At 55.1% G+C, this 22,751-nt stretch overlaps 1 protein-coding gene across 1 annotated transcript; it reads left to right on the top strand.

Annotated features, from left to right (window-relative positions):
• The first annotated feature begins 22 nt into the window (after positions 1–22).
• adamts9 (ADAM metallopeptidase with thrombospondin type 1 motif, 9) lies at positions 23–21,728 on the top strand. Its single transcript, XM_086118345.1, has 28 exons — positions 23–636; positions 808–1,199; positions 2,508–2,670; positions 4,149–4,474; positions 6,125–6,208; positions 6,284–6,408; positions 6,500–6,540; positions 7,077–7,182; positions 7,907–8,053; positions 8,874–9,015; positions 9,395–9,499; positions 9,609–9,754; positions 10,631–10,812; positions 10,905–11,041; positions 11,553–11,670; positions 11,759–11,854; positions 12,371–12,537; positions 12,712–12,841; positions 13,957–14,083; positions 14,181–14,391; positions 14,483–14,647; positions 14,851–15,012; positions 16,223–16,342; positions 16,980–17,087; positions 17,159–17,326; positions 17,937–18,185; positions 19,278–19,439; positions 19,693–21,728. The coding sequence occupies exons 1-28, from the start codon at positions 540–542 to the stop codon at positions 19,879–19,881; spliced, it is 4,365 nt and encodes a 1,454-aa protein (XP_085974471.1). The 5' UTR covers positions 23–539; the 3' UTR covers positions 19,882–21,728.
• The last annotated feature ends 1,023 nt before the right edge of the window (positions 21,729–22,751 follow it).

The following is a 22,751-nucleotide window of genomic DNA, read 5'->3' as shown; positions in this document are numbered from 1 at the left end:
AAGAATTCCTTCAAGCCCGGTGTGATCTCATGGGCTGATTGAAACACACATGGTCGCGCGCCCACACAGCGTACAGTGGGCACCTGCGAGCCCACCCTCGGGTCCAGTGGACGGGAGTGGCTTGTGGGACAGTGTACCTTGGCCGCTCTGAGCCCGCCCCTCGCCCGGGCAGACTCGCGGCACGCTCGCGCACACTCGGTGGAGCGGAGCGGAGCTTTCGGGACCCCCCCCCCCCCCCTTCTCCTCTGTGCAGTATGCATGTTGGCCTGGAAACTTGCGGAGCTTTCACGTCCCGACGGCGGCGGCGGCCGCGGCGTAACTCGGTGGCCGGGGAACATCCCTGCGAGAGTCGAGGAGAACACACCGCGCTGGATGTGGCGGGGGCGGGGGGAGCGCGGACGGAAACGCGGGAGTGAGCGGGGACATCGATGATTAGTAGTACAGTACTTGTTTTTTGGCGTCATCGTTTGCGGGCGTTCTTAGGACTCGCGTTACAGGAGGAGCTCCCATCTGCCGCCCTCCCCTGAACGCGGACAATCATGCGGGCGCTCTTTTGGGGCTTGGGCTTGCTGCTATTCCCCCATTTAGGAGCTGCGGACGCGTCCGCGGAGACGCCGCTGTCGAGTCCAAGAACAGGCAAGTATTTCTCCCCGCTCGGCCTACTCGATTATGTCAATGGACGAATGAATGAATGCGTTTCGGCGGCGCTTTGCGCGTGGCTGTTTCGACTGCGATGAATTTGTTCTTCTTCTTCTTCTTTTGGCGGGGGGCGGGGGGCATTCCACAACGTCGCGTCTCCATGTGCAGCGAAAGAGCAGATCGGCGCCTACGAGATCGCCACGCCGGTGCGAGTGGACGGCGCCGGCGACAAGTTCCCGAGCGGCGCGCACTTCAAGAGGAAACGGCGAAGTTTGGACGAGAAGAGCGACAACGCGACGCGGCACTGGGCCTCCCCGAACATCCACTACAGGATTTCTGCCTTCGGACAGAACTATCACCTCAACCTCACGCCGGACTCGGGATTTATCGCCCCGCTCTACACCGTGACGATCCTCGGAGGAGATGACGCGACGGGCCGGGACGAGGCACCGCACGAGGGCGACGAGGAGGAGGACACCGACTTGAGGCATTGCTTCTATAAAGGACAAGTCAATGCCAAATCAGAGCACGCCGCGGTCATCAGTTTGTGCTCCGGACTGGTGAGGCTTGGTCCCCCCCCCCCCCCCCGCCTTTTGTTTTCTTTTCGCACTTGACTTCTTGACACTTTGAGCCACGTCTTAAAGTCTGTCAGCTCTAACTTTCAGAAGCCATTTGCGCGACCCTAATCTCTCCGTCTCGAAAAGAGCGTCCGCACACTATTTTCTGGGCTGACGTAAGAGCCCGGCGAGTGTCGAGCGGGTAAACGGCCGCTCGGGTGGGTCACGTTTTGAACGTCCGATGCCAAGCGGCGCCGGTCTGCGGCGCGTTTCCCGTCCCCGGTGGTCGCTGACGTGTTTCGCGTGCGCCGCCGCGGCGCGTGTATGCGCGGCTGTGACGTCACCGCCGCTCAGCACCGCTCTCCCAGACTTTCAGACAAGTGCGGTTGAATTCATGGGCGGTGAACGAGACGAGGTCACCGATCGGCCAATTGTGTCTCGTATGCCCCCCGAAAGAATTTCAAGCATTTTGGTGGGATCGGGTCGCTACCTTTCCTCACAGTTTTGTTATTCATTGCCAAAATCTTCGGGCGGCACATGATTTGAACGTGGAACGCCGCGAGTGGCCAAAACTATGGATTGTACGACACCGAGCTCACTCGAGGTCTGGACGCAAAGAAGCTCTTGGGAAGGATGCCCGCTCGTGGAAAAAGCGAGTCCAAAGCACCCTGCCTTTTCATGTTCCTTCCCCCATTGCGAGGCACAGATTTTTACTCTGGAAACATCTGAAGACGCACCGCCAAACATTTGTCACAAAAAGTGGTGCCCAGGCCAATTGTCTGCCGTCTCATCGAAGAGCATTTCATCGGTCTGCCTGTCACTATTTGGCGCTGGAATGGAGAGATGGATGGGTGACTAATAATGCGGTGCACACGAATCAGATTGAAACAAAACCAAAAAAAAAAAAAAAAAGTTTCATTTCCCAACACTATTCAACATTCGGACATGATTTCAAATCGACGTGTCGTCAAACAAGCGTTCGGTTCACTGCGCGGGCCTCGTCGGGAAACTGGCCAAAATGCCGATCATCCATCATTTTCCAGAGTAAAAGAATAAATTTACATTTTGATTCAATACAAAGATAGTCAGTCTACTTTTATGGAGGTCGACGGAAATCTGAGAGTACTTATTGACGAGAGGTCGAAACTCCGAAGACTTGGATCTATCTTGAACTTTGGACACAATCTTGATATTCAATGAAATGCCGCCCGTGGCGCTACGAAGATGTTGGAGTGTAAACATTTGCAATGCGCTCACGACGTCGTACGTCTGTACGGCGGCAATTGACCGGCTTGTTTTCTTTTTCCTCAGTTTGGTACCTTCGGATCTCCGGAAGGGGAGTATTTTGTTGAGCCCCTTCACAGCTATCAAGGAGAACATTATGAAGAGGAACGCACAAAACCTCACATCGTGTACAGGAAGAGGGCGCCCCACAAAGAGAAATTTGGCCAGAGCTCACCTTGCGACACTTCAGGTAAAGCAAACGACATCGCTCCGACTTTGTGCGCAAGGCACCCACTCTGACACATGGACGCTTGACTCACATGGAGTCAAGTTTGCGTGTGTGTGTTTGCGCTTATGTGTGTGTGCGCGCGCGTGTGTGTTTGGTCACGTCACATCTCAAAGTGAAATCCCACAGTGGTCAGCGGTCGCAACATTGCCAAAGTGATCACCACCTCTTGGACCAGGAAATGATTCGGAAAGGCGATTGGCTTTTTCAGGCGATCGGAGCGCCATTCTAACTTGTGTCTGGCCGGGCCAGTGTTTCCCAACTTTGAGCATCGGAAAAAAATTCACGGCACACCACTCGGCAAAACATTCACCAAAAAATTGGATCAACGTGTTCATGATGTACCATATGTGGGTGGCATCCATCAATTGATGCAACAATTCTTCAGAGTAAAAGAAAGCATTTTTGCTCCAAATATATATATATATATATATATATATATATATATATCATGAAGGAATTAACTAATTAATTAATTAACAATTAATTATTTTTTATTATTATTAATTATTTTTTAAATTTATTTATAAAATAGTACGTATACATACATACTGTATGTATATATATGTGTGTGTGTATGTATGTGTAGCTGATACATGGCAGTGCGCAAGCTTTCCTCGGCTCACGCAGGAAGCCTCATTTGGAAGTTCTCCCTTGTATCGTCTGATCTCAGTTTACTTTGTGCACTTCCTGTTGTCTCTAGGGCTTCCTCTCACTTGATGATAAGGAAGCCTGCTTGACCCATGACCGTGAACGCGCAGTGTCCATTTCGTGAAGACAAAAGCCGCGCCAACTTGAAAGTGCCAAGTAATGGAAACCGAGGAATGAGAGCAACAACCGGGACTCCTTTTTTACGTACCTTAAGACGAAAGCGCCGAAGCCCTCGGGCTGGCGCATTTGATGGCGATGAGGAGGATGGCACGTGAGCACCACTTCCATCCTCGAGTGGCCCGTTTGAGTGGTCCAGAATGCCGGCGGACAAACCGGGACACCCCTGGTGCCGCGTTCGCAACCCGGCACCACAATGCCTATTTCAAGACGTGACGTTCGCGATTGCAATTAGTGTTGAGCATTTCACGCCGTCGAGCCGCCCGGTTCAGTTCAAAAGGGAGCGGAGAAATCTGCAGTTCCGTTTCAAAAGCGTGGAACCGGTCTTCTGCTGCCGCGTGCTACTTTCTCCCTGGCCTTCCGCCAGGTTGACCTCACCTGAACGCTTTGCTCTCTTCCGAGAGAAAAAAAAAACCCAAAAGCACGGCAGGCGGCACCGGGTGCAATTTGAGCTGACGCGAAGAAAAGGGAAGGAGACAACAGCATATGCGGATCACGAGCCGCAGCTTCGACTCCTGCATCTTTATTCCAGATGGCCTCACGGGCGTGACTGCCCCGCCGGCGTCTCCCCTTATATTCACACGTTTCTCCTCTCTTCCGGCTGCTCTTTCTAGGACACAAACACAGGCACGAGAGGCACAAAGCGAGGAAAAAGCCAGCCGCCGGGATGGCCTCGGACGCCGCGCGTGCTCCCGACGCCGCCGCGGACTCGCCCGGTGGCCGCCTGACCGGCGACGCCTTGCGTAGATCGGAGAGCGTCCTCGGCGTGGGCGCGAGACCCGCAAACGAAAGCGGCGGAGATGACGCCGGAGCTCACAAGCGCTCCAAGCGCTTCCTCTCCTTCCCGCGCTTTGTCGAAGTCATGTTGGTGGCCGACAGCAAAATGGTGGAACATCACGGAGGCAACCTGCAGCACTACCTACTCACCCTAATGGCCATCGTAAGTCCGGCTCTTTCAATGTCGAAAGGACGCTTGCGTGATCGCTCATCAAAACATTGCGGGCGCTTCATCGTGACATCACCGACTCCAGACTGAGACTTTCTTTTTAAACGGTGCCGTCGATGAATGCGGCTTCTTTCATCATAGGCGGCTGGCTGGCTAAGGTAAAGGCCTTCCTTTCTCAGCAGCACTTCGGTGTTTTCCATCTCGGTTCGATGACCTCAATGCACCTTATGTTGCCGAGCCAGCCCCCCCCCCCCCCAAGCGTCACCGGTCGGTCCTGTTGCTCACCTCCTAAACTGGAGCTCGTGAGAGGGAGCGCATAACCCCAATCCCGGCTCCCCTATACTGGCTCCCAGTCCATTTTAGAGTCCATTTTTTTAAGATCCTACACTTTGTTTTCATATCTCGAAATGGCCTCGCCTCAGCTTTGCTCTCTGAGCCCCCCCCCCACTTGCCCGATGCCTCAGATCTGCGGAGCGGACACTCTTAGAGGTACAGAGGACGAAGCGGATCCTCAGAGGGGACGGAGCTTTTTCTGTTGCCGCTCCTTCACTCCGGAATGACCTCCTGTCAAATTTTAGGCAAGCCCCCCTCCCTTTTGAAAACTTTTTCACAACTCGTTTGAAGCCTGTACATTTATTCCCTGGCCTTCGACCTGACGTGAGACTGACTATTGTCTTCTGGCGTCGACTCCATATGTTAGTTCGCGTCATTCATTTGTGTTGGAATGCACCGTTTTCACTTTCTTTTGCTGTTGTCTTCTTGTTATTCGATGGAGCGCGTCAAGTGCTTTGTCACAGCCGCGGCCGTTGTGAAACGCCCGAGTTGTATGGAAAAATACTATCTCGCTGTCTCACAATGAAGCGGTCTCAGTCAAACTCATGCGAAGAGGCGGTCGGCACACACCTCGCGCCCATTAAGTGCTGCCCGTTCAGCGCCAAACAAAGGGAAGATGTTCTCGTAGGCTTTTACTGACCTTCTTTTTTTCTTCCCAGCAGAAGCCGGACGTTTTTGTGCGAACACTGACCGCTCTGTGGAGTTGTCCGTGACGGCCTCCGCCTTTGACTACGGCCCCGGTTCCGACCGAAGGCAGACAGGCGCAATGCATGATGCTGCCACTGCCACGTATCGTCGCCGTACCAACGGTGGTGTTTTTTTGGGGAGTGGCAAGGGTGGGGTGGGGGGGGGGGGGTTGGTGAGGAGCACCGTTACGTGCGCGCCCAGCGTAGCTTTTGGAATACGAGCCAAAAAGGTTCACCTCGAGCACGTTTTCGCAAACCGCAGACGGGCTCGGATGTGGTTCTTTGGAAGGAAGAGGCTTCCTTCCGTCTTGCTGGCGGTTCTTCTCCCACGTCCTGACCGAGCGGCGCTCGCTAGAAATTCCAGCGGTCGCCGCAGTTTTGCCGTCGGCCTGCGCGGCGGCGCTATTATTGTCCGCAATAAGCTCTCCGCAGACCGCGGCTTGATACCGGAGCAGCTGACCTTCATTTGGGGTGAATCGGATGCGCGGGAAATGCTCGGCAGCCATTTCCAACGACCATCCTCAAAGTCACGCAAACTCTCTCGCGCGCGCTCGAGCCCACGCGGCGGCCGTCCGCAAGGTGAGCCGTCTTAGCTCAAGAGACGCTTTCTGTGTCTTTTTTGCAGGTGTCGTCGATCTACAAGGACCCCAGCATTGGCAACCTCATTAACATCGTGATCGTGAAGTTAGTCATCATCAACAACGAGCTGGTAAATAACATCCATCGAGTCCTCGGACGGACGGAGCATTTTCCGCATGTGACTCGCCTCCGTGTTTTTCTCTAGGAGGGTCCCCTTGTTTCATTTAACGCACAGACCACTTTGAAGAACTTTTGCATTTGGCAGCACGGTCAAAATGTCCTGGATGACAACCACCCCTCGCACCACGACACCGCCATCCTCATCACACGGTTCGCAGCAAAATAGCACCACGACCATCGCTGTCACCTTCGTAAGGTTATGGCCTCATTTCTGTTTTCTTTGTCTCTACTTGTGCCACAGACAAGACATCTGTAGAGCAAGGGACAAGTGTGACACTTTAGGTAAGTCGCCACGCTATTTAAAAAATAGATCTCATCAACTACACACTCACGACAGGATCAACAGGGACAAAACATCATCCGGGGAATGTGCGCCGACGGAGGTCGGGTGTCGGATTGTAGCCTGCGTGCGACGAAACCTTATCATTGACGAAAGGGGTGGGCTACTGGTAATTGACCGCAAATATATTGGATGAAATTTCCGACGGCCACCGCGGCCTCAGTTGAAGTTAAGCGCGCACGACAAACGGGACTTTTTGCATTTTGCAGCAGTAGCAAATCTATCTGTATGTTGATTTCATACCACGCGGTGCTTTTATTTCACAAAAGGAGAGGCAAGAAATGTTAGGCAAAGGTGCCGTGTTTGTCAACGTCAAAGTCGGTATTGATCAACAGTTTCTAAAGGCGGGCGGGCGGGCAAGCGGGCGGGCGGGCAGGCAGGCGTATCCTGTGAGGGCTGGAGTGTGCGGGTCTACCTCATAAAGTGACTGGCCCGACATCCGGCGACGCTGACCCGATCCGATCCCCTTTCCTTTCAGGACTGGCGGAATTGGGCACCGTGTGCGATCCGTACCGGAGCTGCAGCATCAGCGAGGACAACGGCCTGAGCACAGCGTTCACCATCGCCCACGAGCTCGGCCACGTGTAAGCGCCGCCCGCCGGCGGCCCGTCGGCAACGGTCGCCCTTCAAACACTTTCCGGGAAGTCACGTGTCAACGGATCCCATTTCCCCATTTTGGCCCCTCCACCCCTCCCCCGCCCCCCCCCCCCCCGAGTCTCGGAGTCAGCCGGAGCGCGAGCCCGTTAGCCTACTTCACCGGAGACTGTTACAGACCTCATCATCTTGAACAAATGCTCTTTCCGAGCGGTCACAAACGCCGGCATTGTCGAATTCCATTTTGATCCGCATCAAGCGGTGACAACGTGCCCGGCGACAGCTTAGCAGTGTTACATGGTACCTGTCAGGTGGGCCGTTGAGTAGCTCAAAGGGGGGGAGGGCCCGCGGGGGGAGGGGGTGGGGGGTGGGAGAACAGATTTACATCAGATTTATATCTTGATATGCTCCCCGGACAAGCGCTTGGATATGTTGGGATTTTTCCTGAGCGGCAGCTCTGCGACAGTCCCGGATACGCATCGGCGCACAGTAAGCGCCTAGCGGCCGCTCACGGGTTGAACTCTGCTTAAAATCCGCCTTCTGGCTTCGCAAATGATCACGTGCACTTTAGATTCGCGCGGACAGAGGGGTGGATGTATTTGACGCAGCGTATTGTTTTTTCTCGTGAAAACGGGGTGCAATTCCACACCGCGAGCAGATGAACGAGTCATTGTCTGGTTCCAAGTGCCGAGTGTCTTGCGTTCTCTCTTCCAGGTTCAACATGCCTCATGACGACAGCAATAAATGTAAGGAGGATGGCGTCAAGATCCAGCAGCACGTGATGGCTCCCACACTGAACTACAACACAAATCCTTGGATGTGGTCCAAGTGTAGCAGGAAGTACATCACCGAGTTCCTCGAGTAGGTCGCACTCCTTCCAAGTAGATTCCGATGGGTTGTGTTTTTCCTCTCATTTGGAGGAACCGCTAAACCAAACGAGAGAGGGCGGCCAAAACCGGATGTGCCGTCTTTGGCGTGGCGTCGCTTTTCGTTTCGCGGCAAAGTCAACCATCAGTTGACCGGCGGCTAACCCGTCGCTCATCCAAGTCTGCCGATCGGCTCCGCTTTGGGGCTCCAAACCACCGAGTGGGTCAAAGGTGGCGGCTTGAATCCGACGCGGTGCATTTAACACAAAGGCGCCGATCGATTGATCGCCTTGGGATCCGGCGGGGGCGGGGGCGGTCGTTTTGCGCCGTTTGCCCACCGGCACGCCGACACGCTTGACAACGCCTGGGCTCCTGTTGCGACCCAATTTCCTTCTTCAAACAAATACAAAAAGAAGCGGGAGCTCTTCAGGAAAAGTCAACAGATTCGTATCTGGCGACTGTCCAAAAGCTCGGAGCCAACCCCCGGCCGGTCCAAGCTCATGAATGCGTCTCCCTGGAACGGCTCCGCTGACGGAGCGCAATCTCGTCAGAGGTGCGTGAACGAGCGCACGCGGTCTGTACATTTGCCACTTTTATTCAGGTGCGCGTGAAAATGTGCTGAATGTTATTTCGCCGAGTGCTTGCGCTCACTCAAACCGTAGCTGGATCCAGATGCTTTGATTTTGTGCAGCCGCATGACGGCATAAAATGGAGTCGATCCAAGCAACATTTTTGGGGCGGGGGCGGAGGGGGGGGGGGGCTGTTTCTGTTTTCTCTTCTCCTCGGAGTCATTTCGTTTTTGTTTGTGTTCATAGCACCGGCTACGGCGAGTGCTTGCTGGACGAGCCCGTCTCGAGGCCATACGGTCTCTCGCAGCAGCTGCCCGGACGGATTTACAATGTCAATAAACAGTGCGAATTGATATTTGGAGCGGGAACGCAGGTGTGTCCTTATATGGTAAGTGGAGGCCGAACCGCGACGTTGTCCACACGGCTCTGCTCCATTCGAAGCCCGCGTCGTCATTTGTTGGAAAGCATCGGAGCACTGTAATAGGCAACCCGTTTTGCCCGCCAAAACCACGCACGCCATCTGGGTAAACGGTTCCGAAATGTGCACGATGCAACCATAGGCTATATGGAAATCGGACCTTTTCATGAATGACTTGATAAGAAGAAGAGGAAAAAAAAAATCCCCCCCCAAAAGTTCCGTTCCCTCCAAACCGGAATCCCGCCGCGCTCATGAATCCGCCCTGGAAAAAGACCACTGGCGAAGACGTCCTTTTTCAAACGTGTGATGGGATCCTCGCTCTAACGGCCCGATGCGTCTTTGCGCTCAGACCCAATGCCGGAGGCTGTGGTGCACCAGCCCAGAGGGCGCCCAGAGGGGCTGCAGGACGCAGCACATGCCGTGGGCGGACGGAACCGATTGCTCCCCGGGAAAGGTAAACGCCATCCGCCAACAACTCCATGACGGCGGGAGAAAGAAACATCCGCGATCTGATTCTTTTCCCGACTTGGGCCAAAGCTGTTCCCCTTCTTCTCCTCACGCAGCACTGCAAGCACGGGCTGTGCATCGCCAAAGAGCACGACGCCGCGCCCGTGGAGGGCGCCTGGGGAGTCTGGAGTCCTTTCGCGAGCTGTTCTCGGACGTGCGGCGGCGGCATCAAGATTGCGGAGCGCGAATGCAACCGGCCCGTGTGAGCGCTTCTCTCCATAGTCACGCATGCCCGCCGGATCTCGTCTCCATCTTAGAGGAGGTGCCAAAAGTCGATGATCGAGCAACAATCGGGGAATTCTCGCCGGACGCTTTCGCTGATCGCCAATTTTCAAAGGCGGTCTCTCGGCAAAGTGGCTTGACTCTCGCCTGCTGCTTTTGTTGACGTTTTCGCGACTGGGACGCGACTATTCAAAATTGACACTCGGTATTTGAATTTGAAGTTGACTTTTATGTGGTCTCCCATACGCTAAACAACATAAATTGGACAATTACGTACCAAAAAAGACAAAATATACTCTTCACACGTTGGACAATACATTAACGGTCATCTGAAGCTCATCGGACATGTTAACGCTCAGGTGGCATTGCGGAACATTTCTGAGTTCGACTCCAAAATACATTTCTATTCAGTGATTGAATCTTGATTGAAGTTGCGAGCGGTTTTATGGCTGCAGGATGGCAAGTGCAGAGGAACAAGTCACATGAAGCCTAAAATCCTACAATCGCACGTTTCAGCACGTTCTCTATCAATGAATTGTATTTATTTGAAACAATAGAAGCAAGACTTGATCATTCGAGAACTCAACTTTACTCGATGCTTTCAAGTGACGTCGAGCCAAGAATCGTTCAACGTCATCAAAACCGATGAGTCCAAACGCAGCGGCGCAAGTTTCACCGACTCGACATCGTGAAGTTTGCCGTTTGCCTTCTTGTCAACTTTTTTTTTTCCATTTATGTTGACCGTCGGAGCGTACGGTGCGTCTGCCTGACCCCGTACCACCGGGCCCTCAGTTCACCCTCGGGGCTTCGAGAGACGCTATTGGAGACACGTTTGTACTTGATGTGCCCCCACCAGGCCAAGGAACGGAGGCGCGTATTGCGTCGGTCGCCGGATGAAGTTCCGTTCCTGTAACTCGGAGCCGTGCTCCGAGCAGAAGAGGGACTTCAGGGAGGAGCAGTGCGCCGTTTTCGACGGCAGGCATTTCAACATCAACGGCCTACCTCCGAATGTTCGCTGGGTGCCCAAATACAGCGGCGGTGAGTCTTGCGCAATCCTCCCGCAACCCCCGTCTTCATTTCGAAAGAACGATCTAAGACGAATCTGTCCCGCCTTTTGTTCCCGCGCGCAGTTCTGATGAAGGACAGATGTAAGCTGTTCTGCAGGGTCGCGGGCAGCACGGCCTACTATCAGCTCAGGGACCGGGTCACCGACGGCACGCCGTGTGGACCCGACACCAACGACATCTGCGTCCAAGGCTTGTGCAGGGTGCGCCGCTCGCTCGACGCACGCGCTTCGCAAGATCGTACAGTGAGCTGAGGAAGCTCCAGCCGCGCGCGTTCTTTGGGTTACGGGGCCCTCGGCCGTGGGCTGACACTGGTTTTGGCGAGCGCTGGTGGCCGGAGCGAGCCCGCACGTCCTCGTAGTCATGAAAAAAGCCACTTGCACGTGGTTCAGCGTAGCATCTCCGTCGGGCCGCTATGGGTCAAAGGTCGCCTGGACCAGGTGACATAATGTCAAGGGCCACGCGCTCGATGCCCGTTCGATGACCTTGCATGAGTCCGAACTTGCTCGGCTCAAATCCCAGAGACGAGACCGTTCATGGGCCACTAAGTCAAACCTCTTTCGCCCTCGCGATTGACTGGCGAGCAGTCCACGGAGTAGCCCGTCTCTCATCCGGAGTCGCCGGGGTTGCCCGTGTTCTCCTGCGCAGGAGAAGGCATATTTTCTAACGCGCACATTTGTCCTTGTCTCTTGGTTCGATCACGTCGCCGAACAGCAAGCTGGCTGCGACCACGTCTTAAACTCCAAAGCCAGGAGAGACAAGTGCGGCGTGTGCGGCGGTGACAACTCTTCTTGTAAGACTGTGGCAAACACTTTCAACGTTGTACGCTACGGTAAGCGGTTGCGCGTCTGCGGGCCTCCGTTTGCACACGCGTTTGCTAGCACTTGGCCTCATATCGACTCCTTTCCATTCACGCGCAGGATACAATGAAGTGGTGCGGATACCCGGCGGTGCTACGAACGTCGATGTTCGTCAACACAGCTACTCAGGGAAACCAGAGGACGACAACTACCTCGGTAAGAAAGACTCGTCTTTGCTCACAAAGGCAACGATGTGCTCTTGACACACAACTGGGGGGCAATTTGACGACGGAGGCGGATGTATTCTTGCGGTTGCAGTTCGCGCGAGTGTAGCTCTCACGACTTGGCATTAGACTGGACCGGTGTACCGTGCGTCATGTTGGAATCAAATCCCGTTCCAAAAAAGCAATAACCGCCGTTCTACGCGACTGCGGATTACAGCCGCAAGAATCCGATTCTTGCGTGAGATAGCGTTAGATCAAGTGCAATGGACTGGCAATGTCGTTGCTAGCGGTCAGTGTGCGGCGTACGGATGCGTCTCGCCGTTGCTGACGTGCGATGATTTGAAGAGCGCGCACCTCCGCAAAGTCTCCAAAACAGTCCGACTTTGGCGCCTTAACTTTGACGGGACGATATTCGTCCCGTAGTTGTATGCTTGCGGAGCTCGTTTGGTCTCGCGGAAGGCGGTGGGACCGAGCGCCGCGCGTGACCACTCTTCCCGTGCGCCCGCAGCCATATCAAACAGCCGCGGAGAGTTCCTGCTGAATGGAGAGTTTGTCGTCAGCATGTTCAAAAGAGAAATCAAAGTGGGAAGCGCCGTCATCGAGTACAGCGGCTCCGATCACGTCATCGAGAGGATTAACTGCACTGAGCGCCTTGAAGAGGAGATCGTCGTCCAGGTAAAGTCCATTCCTTTCTACCCAGATACGTACCCGCTCTCTATTTTCAACCGGAAATCGCTTTGCCCGAACATTTGTTGTTATGTGATCCGGTGAATTGAAACCCGCCGCAAGGTTTGAGCTCCGAATGGAGGTCGTCAATGCGGCATTAATTCTGTTTTGTCTTGACGCTAGGTGCTGTCCGTAGGGAACCTTTACAACCCGGATGTCAGGTACTCCTTCAACATCCCCATCGAGGACCGGCCCCAGCAGTTTTTCTGGGATGCCTACGGTCCGTGGCAGGACTGCAGCCGCCTGTGCCAAGGTGGGCGCTCGCAGACCACTTTGCGGTAGCTTACGCGGGTTTTCGCCGAGGCAGCTCGTTTCCGGTGGAAGTTCAGGTGGCTGTTGACATGAAGTCAGATGCGAACGTCCAAAAATGACGTCAGGAAAGTCAGGGCTCCACACTTCCAAAATGTTGACATGCGCTCGCTATAAAAACGGGTGAAACTTCATTTTGATGCCAGAGCGAGTCCCAGCCTAGCGTATTTGGGGCCGCGTTGCGCATTCCGGTGCGCCAATTTGCCTCGCCCCTGACTCATCCGATGAGTTGGTACCAGAAAGTCGTCATTTTGCTGCCGCGCAAACGGGCTGGTTCAGCGTGTTTGTGAATTTGGTCGATGCGCTCCGCCTCACCGGGTCTTCCTGCCAATCCTGCCGCCGCATCTGCAAATCTCTGTGACCAAAAGTAGACGACGTTTTCCACTGACAAAAAGCAGGTCTGAATCGAAGCCATTTGGGTGGATTTGATCAAGGCGCAGGGCGACAAATTCGGCACTCCGCGGATTGGTGTGGTGCTCACGATCAAGGATATTTCGTTCACCAATAGGACACCGGCGTGGGAAAATCCCTCCGAACCACTGCCGGGATCAATTCATTGAATGAATTATATTCATTGTCTTAGAAATAGCGCCCCCGTCACCAGCGCGGAGGGAGCGGGGGTCGCTCTGATGCACGATGCAACGCGGTCCCCAACGTCCCATGACACATGCACGGCTGACTACATCATCAGCAAGGGGACAAGCCTGCAGTTTTACCTGCCAATGTCACGCACGCACCCCCCGTGAGTGGAATTTTGTTTCTGGGCACACTGCGCTCCGACTGCCCAGATTTTTATGCCGACGAGGGGCCGCCGCTACGATTGGCTGGGGAAAAGACTATTCCCGTCCCGCAAAACGGCTGGAGCGTCCCGGTGTGCCCAATTCTGCTGCCACAAAGTCTCGCAAAATACCGAAAGAAAGAAAACACCACCCAGGCGCACGATTCGACCGCGCTTTGCGTCGGACTCGCGCTCGGAACGATAATCGGGCCGTCGATGTGAGTCAGCTGTCGGGATGCGCCGTGTCCATCCAGCTGACCCGACTGCCGCCATCTTCCCAGGAGAGAGGAAGAGAAAGGTTCTCTGTAGCAGAGAGTCCGACCGGGTGGTGGTGTCGGACCAGAGGTGCCATGCCATACCGAGACCTGCGCTGATCCCCGAGGCCTGCAACACAGACTGTGAACTGAGGTGGGTGTGATCGGTTTCCCCCATTTTCGGTCGTCCGCGTCACGATTGACCTGTTGATCACGAGAGGTGCTAACTCTTGTCGTCCGTGCGAATGAAGGTGGCATGCGGCTCGCAAGAGTGAATGCACAGCTCAGTGCGGTGTTGGATTTCGCACCCTGGACATATTCTGTTCCAAAATGAGCCGCGCAGATGGAAAGATCCAAAAGGTTGATGATCGCTATTGCAGCGGGCAGCGCAAACCCGAGGACAAGGAAGTTTGTCACGGAGATTGTAATCCCGGAGGCTGGGAGTACTCGTCCTGGTCAGAGGTGAAATTGAGAAGGTGTTTGGAAGTCCAGTTGAATCCGAACTTTGGTTTGACGCGATACGTTTCCTCTCGTCCATCTGTCTGTCGCGCAGTGCTCAAAGAGTTGCGGCGGGGGCACCCGCCGAAGAGGAGCGGTGTGTCGAAAGGCGGCCGAGGCCGAGGGCGACGACGGCAAGTGCAGTCATCGGGACAAGCTGGCCGTCCAACCCTGCAATGAATTCCTCTGTCCTCAATGGAAGACCGGAGACTGGTCGGAGGTTCGTTCCATAGTTAGCGACACTCAATGAATTGACACTTATTTGTACATGCGCGTATTATTTGTCCAGAGGGAAAAAGCGCACTTGCTTTCAATGTCAACACTGTCAAGGGGATGCTCTCGTGGGCTGAATGACTGAGATCATCTTGCACGCGTTCAGCATGTGGCGCCTCTAATCTAATCATCAAGGGATCTCGCTTGCAGTGCCTGGTAACGTGCGGCAAAGGCTACAAGCACCGGCCCACTTGGTGTCAGTTTGGTGAGGAGCGTCTAGATGACCGCTTTTGCGGGTCGACCAAGCCCGAGTCAGTGCAGACGTGTCAGCAGCAGGAGTGCGCCGCCTGGCAGGTCGGACCTTGGGGGCAGGTAAGGCCCGCTGAAGATTCTCCTTTTCCAAATCGCGCGCACTCATGCAGCTCAGCGTGTCCAGAGAGCATTTTTGATGGTACAGTTTGCTAATCAACAGCGGTCAAAATAACAACTTGGGGGGGGGGGGGGGAATGGCAGATGGCGCAAATTCTATTTTCCGCCTCCACTCAGCTACTGTGTTGCTCATTTGCGCCGGCCGGCCGTTACGTTAGACATTTGGATCGCTGCAAATTTGGCCGAGCGATCTTCATGAAATCATTCCCAGTCGTGAGATTTGTCACTCCCCAAAACATTCAGCGATGTGCCCGAGTTGAAGAGGAAGTCAACCCGTGATTTGCAAACCTACCGTGAGATGTACGCGACAAAAAGGTGACCTCCATTCAGCGCCTCCCGCCTGCCTTATTTTCCGACAAAACCGTACGAGTTGTGAAATATTCGGAAATAACAACGAGCCCGATCCACTGAGCTGGCCGGCACTCGGCGGACGCTCCGACGCGCAGCGCAACGTTCTCATCAGTCAGAGGTCGCCGGCGTAACTAGCTCGCGGCTAACAGCTAGCCGCCTCCGCCATTCCCCCGCTGGGCGCGGCCGGCCGGCGATCGGTCGGCAGACCGCTTTTCAAAGGCGGAGACGACTCTCTGCGCACGACGGCTTCACGCAGCCGTTTCTCGCAAAGCACACTTTTTGTGTACGTGTGCGCGTGCGTGTGTTGAACACTTAATCCCGAGCTGCGGTCATCGTGACGCCGCTTTGCCCGTTTCGGTCACCGACTGAGCTTTTCTCTCAAAAGTTATGACATCCAATCCTTCCTCCGCCGCTGCGGCAGTGGTCACCTGTGTTCAGACGAGCGGTGGCGCGCAGAGCAGATGAGCGTGACCCCCCCCCCCCCCCCCCCCCCGAGGTATATTTGAAGCCGTTTAATGAAGCGCGGTCAAATGGTTGCCGAAGGTCTCCGCCAAACAAGTTTGAGCCTTTTCGGGCTGAGGCCAGCGAGGCGGAAGAGAGCGGCGAGGGAGAGCCGCCGAGTCGCTTCCCGTCGTCGGCTCGGTGTTTCGAAGCAGGCTTTTCAGGTGTTGTTTCCCTGAGATTCGTTTTTCATGGAAGTCGTCAAGTCGTCTTTCCCGGTGCTGACTTCTTGTTTCCGCTCGCCTTTCTTTTGCCTTCCTCCACTCTCATGCTTTTTTCCCCCTCCGTCTTTTGAACCCAGTGCACGACCTCGTGTGGGCTCGGGTACCAGATGCGAGCTGTCAAGTGTGTGGTTGGATCTTATGGCGCCGTCATGGAAGACACCGAATGCAATGCCGCCACCCGGCCCACTGACACCCAGGTAAGGGCGGGGAAGTCTTTTGACCTCCTTTTCGTCACCTTTGTCGACCGTTTCAAAACCACGATGTGATTCTCACCGGCCGGCCGCCGACAAGAGCTCAGGACGCGAGGTTAGAGAGTTTTGTCTTTTTGCCACTTCGTCGGGACGGCGTGAGGGAAGGCTGACCGTTCCCCCCCCCCCCCCGCGGCCGCTTTGGATGCGGCGGTGAGAGTGGAATGCCAAGCCTGCGAGATTTGACTAAGGCTCTCATTCGGAAAGACTGGGGTCAGAGGGCACGGCGGGGCACGGGAGGGAAAAAGGGAAAAGGGCGGAAGGTTAGGGGGACGAGGGGGCGGACAAAGGGTGGAGCTTTGAAGCACGCCAGCGTGGGCATTGGCCCCCCGCATACCACTCCACTCTGACCTGTTATGACAGGGATCAGGGCTTTATGCTGAGTGGCTTACCGCCACAATCCATAGTTTGAACTGATCGGGAGATGCGGCTCACGTTGTTTTGCTAAGCGAGCGCGGGCCGATGGGAAAACATCGGCGCTCTCAAACAGCGCCATACCGACCGCCGTGAGTTCGTCGCGAGCGTTTCATCTCCGGGCATCGGCCCGCTTCACGACAGCGCGCGTCTTCGCTTTGTTGTCCCGCAGGACTGCGAACTGGCCCAGTGTCCGGCCGGCCAGATTGTCCCCCCGGGGACCAAAGTCCCGTCCCATCAAGGCCACAAAACCCAATGGCGCTTTGGTTCGTGGACCCAGGTTGGTGATCGCGAGCATTCCAGCGGTCCTTGTATATTTTTCCTCCACCCGTTCTCTCCTCTTTCCAACAGTGCAGCGCGAGCTGCGGCAAAGGGACCCGCATGCGTTATGTCAGTTGTCGCGACAATCACGGCGGCGTGGCGGATGAGTCGGCGTGCGCCGGCCTCCCCAAACCTCCTGCCGGAGAGGCCTGCTCCGTTGTCGCGTGCGGACAGTGGAAAGTGTTGGAGTGGACCGCGGTAAGAAAAGAACCCCATGACGCCTCTTCCATCCAACACGCAATCGATCGGAGAACATTTCGGGACTCTTTTTGCGTCTAGCGCAGATGCGGGCAAACTACGGCCCGCGGGCCAAATCCGGCCCCTTGGGCTTTTTAATCCGGCCCGCCGAAGGTTGGCACACATTTAAGGTTCGATGTCAACAACTGCATTCATTTCATTTGGACAGTTACTTGAAGTTGCAGAGCATAGGGAGGAAGGGGGAGACGATACGGAAGCCCGCAGTAGCGCCAAGTCAAGCAAATCCCGTTCGATACGACGGAATAATGTACTCTTAAAGTCTGAAAAATGTGCCAAAAAATGCAAAATACTGCTTTTTAAATAAAGAAATCCAATTAATATTATGTCGAATTTAGTTCACCCTTTTGATCCGGCACTCCATAATATTTTCTGGTTGTCATGTGGCCCTATGCAAAAAATAATTGCCCACCCCTGGTCTAGCGGGAGGACTACTGTCGTAGCAAATGTCCAAAGACCTTGATGCTTGTGAAATGCGAAAGGGATGCAGAAGGAGAGGATTTCTTTCCATGTAGGTCGTTAATTGCGATTCCCGATGCCGTGCCGTTGTTAGTGTTCAGTCAGCTGCGGTCAGGGGAAGACGACGCGCCGAGTGCTCTGCGTCAACTTCGCCGACCAAGAAGTGAACATCGGCGAGTGCGACCCGGACGAGCGGCCGAGCGCCGAGCAGGACTGCGCCGCCTCGCCATGCCCGTCCCACTCCGGCGATTCCAGACCGCTTCCATCCTCGCCAATCGGCGGCGTCCGCAACGTCGTTCCTCAAAGCCAATCCCAGCAATGGCGGACGGGGCCCTGGGGCGCGGTGAGCCAAACGTTTACAAGAATGCCGAGGCGGTCCAGAAAAGCCTTGCCGAGTAAGCGCGCTCGGGCCACGCGCTTACTCCCGGGGGGTGGGGGGGGGGGGGGGTGGGGGTGGGGGGGGGGTGCTGGCTTGACAAAAGGGTTTGAGCGCACGTGCGCAAGGAGGCGTGCTCGGTGACCACGCCGACTGTTTGTCCAAAAAGCCTTTGGCCGTCGGAGACTTTATCTGACCCGGAAGTCAAAAATGGGCTGTCGTCGTCCATTGGCTCATGCGTCGCCAGCGTCGGTTCGAGAGCCGCCACGTGCGGACAAATTGCGGCCACCCAAAGAACCCAATGAATGGCGAGCTCCCGGTCGCTTTGAATAGCACGTCGCGATTGCTTGGAGGAGAGCTTCGATATGCGACCATTCCTGTAACGTGCCATTTCTTGGACATCTTTTTTCTTCTTGTCATTTCCACGCAAATTTGGGTGCGATGAGAACATGCGCTACGCAGCGTCCGCTTCATATTTGACTTGATTCATTGGATAACAACGTTTCAGTGGATTTCTGAACTCATTCAGTACCAGCCAATTCTGGACCGAGTCTGAAAAGACGTTTAAAAACGTCTTTGGGAGTGAATGAGTTAAAGATCCGACAAAATGGAAAAGTGTCGTCAGACGTTCTCCTGTGGCAACGAGAGAAAGAAAACTGCCCTCACTTTGAAAACACACGATGACAGTTGAGACCTGAGCACGTCTTACTACTCTGTGAGCCTGCTTACTTCAGGACCTTCCAGTAGATTCTTCTTCTTCTTCTTCAAAAACAAAAAGCCACAGCAAAGTCGGGAAAAAGAGAAAGAAAGTGGCCTTTGATGATCTCTGAATTGAGGTCTTGCTGAAATTTTGGGTGACTTTGGAGACACGATTGGGACTCGTATCACTTGAGAGGTTTTGACCTCCAAAACCAAACATTGCGCGGCTCTTCCGGCACGGTGACGTCTCCGCCTGGATGTGGCGCAAAATGTGCGAGAAGCCGTTTGACGGCGGGTGACCCGTCTCTCTCTCTCTCTCTCTCTCTCTCTCTCTCTCTCTCTCTCCTTTTGACACGGCAGTGCTCCAGCACGTGCGCGGGAGGCTTTCAGCGGCGAGTGGTAGTGTGCCAGGACGAGAACGGCTACCCCGCCAACAGCTGCGAGGATCGCAGCCGGCCCAGTGAGCAGCGATCCTGCGAGTCGGGCCCGTGTCCGCAGTGGATCCACGGCAGCTGGGGAGAGGTAAGGCAGACAGACACGGCTTTACTGGTGTTAAAGGGGGCCCAGTGGGAAAACCAAACTTTGGCCACGCTTATGTTTGGATAATTACTTGGACTGTTTGCGAAGGTTGCATGAGAAAAAGGACATCCGAAAATACCTGAAGCTCAACGCGGCATTCTTTGTGATTCCCACGGGACGGCGTGCCGCTTTGGCTTTGGCTTTGTTTTTTCGAAAGGGCTTTTTTTGACGCGCCGTCTCCCGGCTCCGCCCTCAGTGCACCAAACCGTGCGGAGGCGGCATCAAGACCAGACTGGTGGTATGTCAACGTCCCAACGGCGAGCGTTTCAACGACCTGAGCTGCGAGATCCACGACAAGCCGCCGGACCGGGAGCGCTGCAACACTCGGCCGTGCCCGTCCAGCCCCCGCTGGAGCGCCGACCCGTGGGGCTCGCTACGCTCGTGATCATTATGACACTCGACACCCTGCTTGTTTTTTTTTTTTTGTTGTTTTTTTGTTTGTTTTCAAACCGGCCGTGACACTCTGTCACACGGGCGGTCGCTCTTTTGCAGCGGGGAAACAGAAAGCGTACGCTCCTCAGACGTGAAGTCCCCGCCGTCGTTTCCTCGAGACATTTGGAAAATCCATTTCTGTCCCGTCGCGCAGTTTGCCGGAGACGGTCGATGCCAAGCTGTGGCCAGAAGAACCTTCTTTTCTCTCGTGACTGTCAACCAGGAGTCGGGCTGAAAAAGATCAGGATCCAAATATTCTTTGCGATACATAATTTATTGAGACTTTTTTTTTTCCTTTCCGTGTTTATCATTTGTACGTAGCGCAAATTTGAAAAGCGATTTCTTTCGTCTTTTCTCTTCGTATCGGAACGTCGGCGATTGTCGTTCATGCGCAAATACCGAGCGAGGTTGTTGCGAATCCCGACCGCACGGCGCGATGCGAGCCACGCTGCTTTCTTCTCCCAAGTCCGAGAGGAACGGCCCCTTAGTCTGGACGCGCGACGCCTCATTTGACATTCGGAGGGTCCGATCCGCGCCTCAGACGGAACTTCGTTGGTGCTTGTGTGCCAGAAGGACTTTTTGCTTCAGTGTGCGTAGCGCAAATGGCGAACCGAAGGATGGAGTTTGTCTGAAGGCCCGCGCGCTTCGATTGGCGAATGCGGACGCTCGATTTGACGCCGGCGGACTGACTTTTCTCCTGCCGCGGGCCCAAGTCGAGGACGCGCGCAACCTTCCCCCGCCGGGCTCCGTCGTCGGCAGAGCGGCCATCTGCTCTCGCACGTCTGTAAGGCGGCGCGAGCGAGAGCAGAAAACAAATGGCGTCCGGTTGGGCCCTTTTTGCGCTTCCGAGTGCGCGCGTGCCACGAGCGGCTATTGGCGACGCCGCGATCCGTGCTTCCGCGACCAAAAGGGGGGAAGCTTCTTTGTCAAACTCCACGCTGCGCTTCAAAGGTGCTCCGAGTGTCTCCGTGCCACTTTGTGCTTTTTGTACACTGCTCCCAACAATACCTCACCTGGAAACCAGCACAAACTCATCTTGCCGTTTTAAAGTCCGATCGCTAACCTGCAATGGTGCTCTGAGTGTCCGAAACAGACATTTGCAACGTTTCCAACGGGTAGCTGTTTTTTTTTTTTGGAGGGGGGGGGGTGTTAGTGATCACTTTTTTGTCACGTGAATGTGATGAATCGAGTGTCAAAGAGGTGCAAAGTGTGTCACTCATCATGTTGACGTGTCTTTGAATGTCACTCAAACAAGGGCCTACCGGAAGGCGCCCTTCTCTTGTTTTGTACGCCGAGCTCGTAACTCTTGAGCCAAGCGAGTGTGCCTACCTCAGTCTCCTCCGCTGCCGCCTCACCTTTGTCTCCTTTGCCCGGCAGGGGGCTTTGTTTGGCAGCCTCACCAGTGCAGCTGATGGCCCCCCCGACGCATAATTGGCGTTTGGGTCATTTCCCGCCTCCCGATACTTTTCGGCCCGTGGCGGCCTATGAGAGGCGATCGCCTCGGCGCTTTTGCCTCCGTTCCCGTTCGCATCCTCGCTTGCGATGATTCCCACGTGCTCGGCTGCCAATGAGCCATTCGCCGCCGGCCCAACGCGCGTCGCCGAAATACGTCTGCCGGATCCAATCGACTTTTGACTCTTGTGCCGCAGATACGAGCGCCCGCTTTGTCACTACGCCACAAGCGGCGGGATGAGTCTTTTTATTGTTGCCGTCGTCTTCTTTGCCGAGAAGCGTTTCCTGTATATTTAAGTCATGACATGTATTTATTGTCACGTCATTAAAACGCTGTGTAAATACTGACTTTTTTTGGAATGGATTTGTTCCATTTCTGTTCACCCCCCCCCCCCCCCCCCCCGAGTTTGACAATTAAAGTGAAGTCGGGGTCACGTTTGAGGCTTCTTGTTTTTGTCCATTCACGCGGACGCAAGTGGCAGGTCAGAAGTCACGTGACATGCGAGCGGAGGTGTGCTCCGTTTCCCGTCTGGCTCCGGACAGAAGCTTTGCCGCTCAAATAGCCTCTCCCCTCGCCGTCGACTGAATGGCGTGAATATTTTTCCTGAATGAATACGCACAACCCACTGAGCAATGTCACTGTTATTTTAGGCGCCCGGTCGGGGCCTCCGCTGACCCCTGCGAGCCATCCCGTATTTGGCCGTCTGCCGCCGCGGCGCCGTTCAAAGCTCTTCCCGTCAAGGTAAATATTTACTGTGCTGCGAATGCCCATTTTCTGGATGCCTGGCAATGTGGGCTGCGCTAGCAGGCCGCCGCTGTCCTTTTCTGCTCTCCGTCGCCCCCCCCCCCCCCCCACTCCCATGCGGCTTGATGACAGTGTTCAAATGCGGGGGCCGGTGGGAACGACGAGAACGGAGCGGCCCGTCGGCGAGACAATGCCGTGCCGTATTGGCAGGGTCAGGGGTCACGTTTCATCTCGATGGGGAGGGGGGGCTTCCCTGTGATCCCCAACAGCGTAGATTGGAGGGGGGGGCATGCGCCCCCGCCCTTCAAGATCTGGCTCCGTTCAAACTAGGCAGAGGCTTTGAGCACGTGAAGAGGGTTTGCATTCAAGGAGGAACTGCGCGCTTTTCAAAACGAGCCTGCTGCGATCCGGTTTGCCTGTCGCGAGTTGGAGTTGGTGCGTGTCGCCCCCGAGAAGCTCGTAAAGGCTGCACGAGGCTGCTCCTTTACTGTTGCCGCGCGTGATGTTTCAATTTGGCCCGCTGTTTGTGAGGGCATCTCAGTCCAGCGCAGCAACTTTGAGCCGCGACATCTGAAATAGCCATCATGTGCATTGGCCGGTCATCTTCAACGAAGAAGAAAATATCG

Source organism: Hippocampus guttulatus, chromosome 8 (assembly GCF_054856545.1).
Source record: "Hippocampus guttulatus isolate MCC_2025c chromosome 8, RoL_Hgut_1.0, whole genome shotgun sequence".
Lineage (NCBI taxonomy): Eukaryota > Metazoa > Chordata > Actinopteri > Syngnathiformes > Syngnathidae > Hippocampus > Hippocampus guttulatus.
This window is presented reverse-complemented; position numbering and strand designations above follow the sequence as displayed.

Excerpts from the sequence above, each read along its gene's own strand:
- adamts9 (XM_086118345.1), top strand. The coding sequence starts at position 540 with ATGCGGGCGCTCTTTTGGGGCTTGGGCTTGCTGCTATTCCCCCATTTA. Across the intron at positions 9,016-9,394 it reads CGCAGGTGTGTCCTTATATG|ACCCAATGCCGGAGGCTGTG; the intron begins GTAAGTGGAGGC and ends CTTTGCGCTCAG. Across the intron at positions 11,671-11,758 it reads TTTCAACGTTGTACGCTACG|GATACAATGAAGTGGTGCGG; the intron begins GTAAGCGGTTGC and ends ATTCACGCGCAG.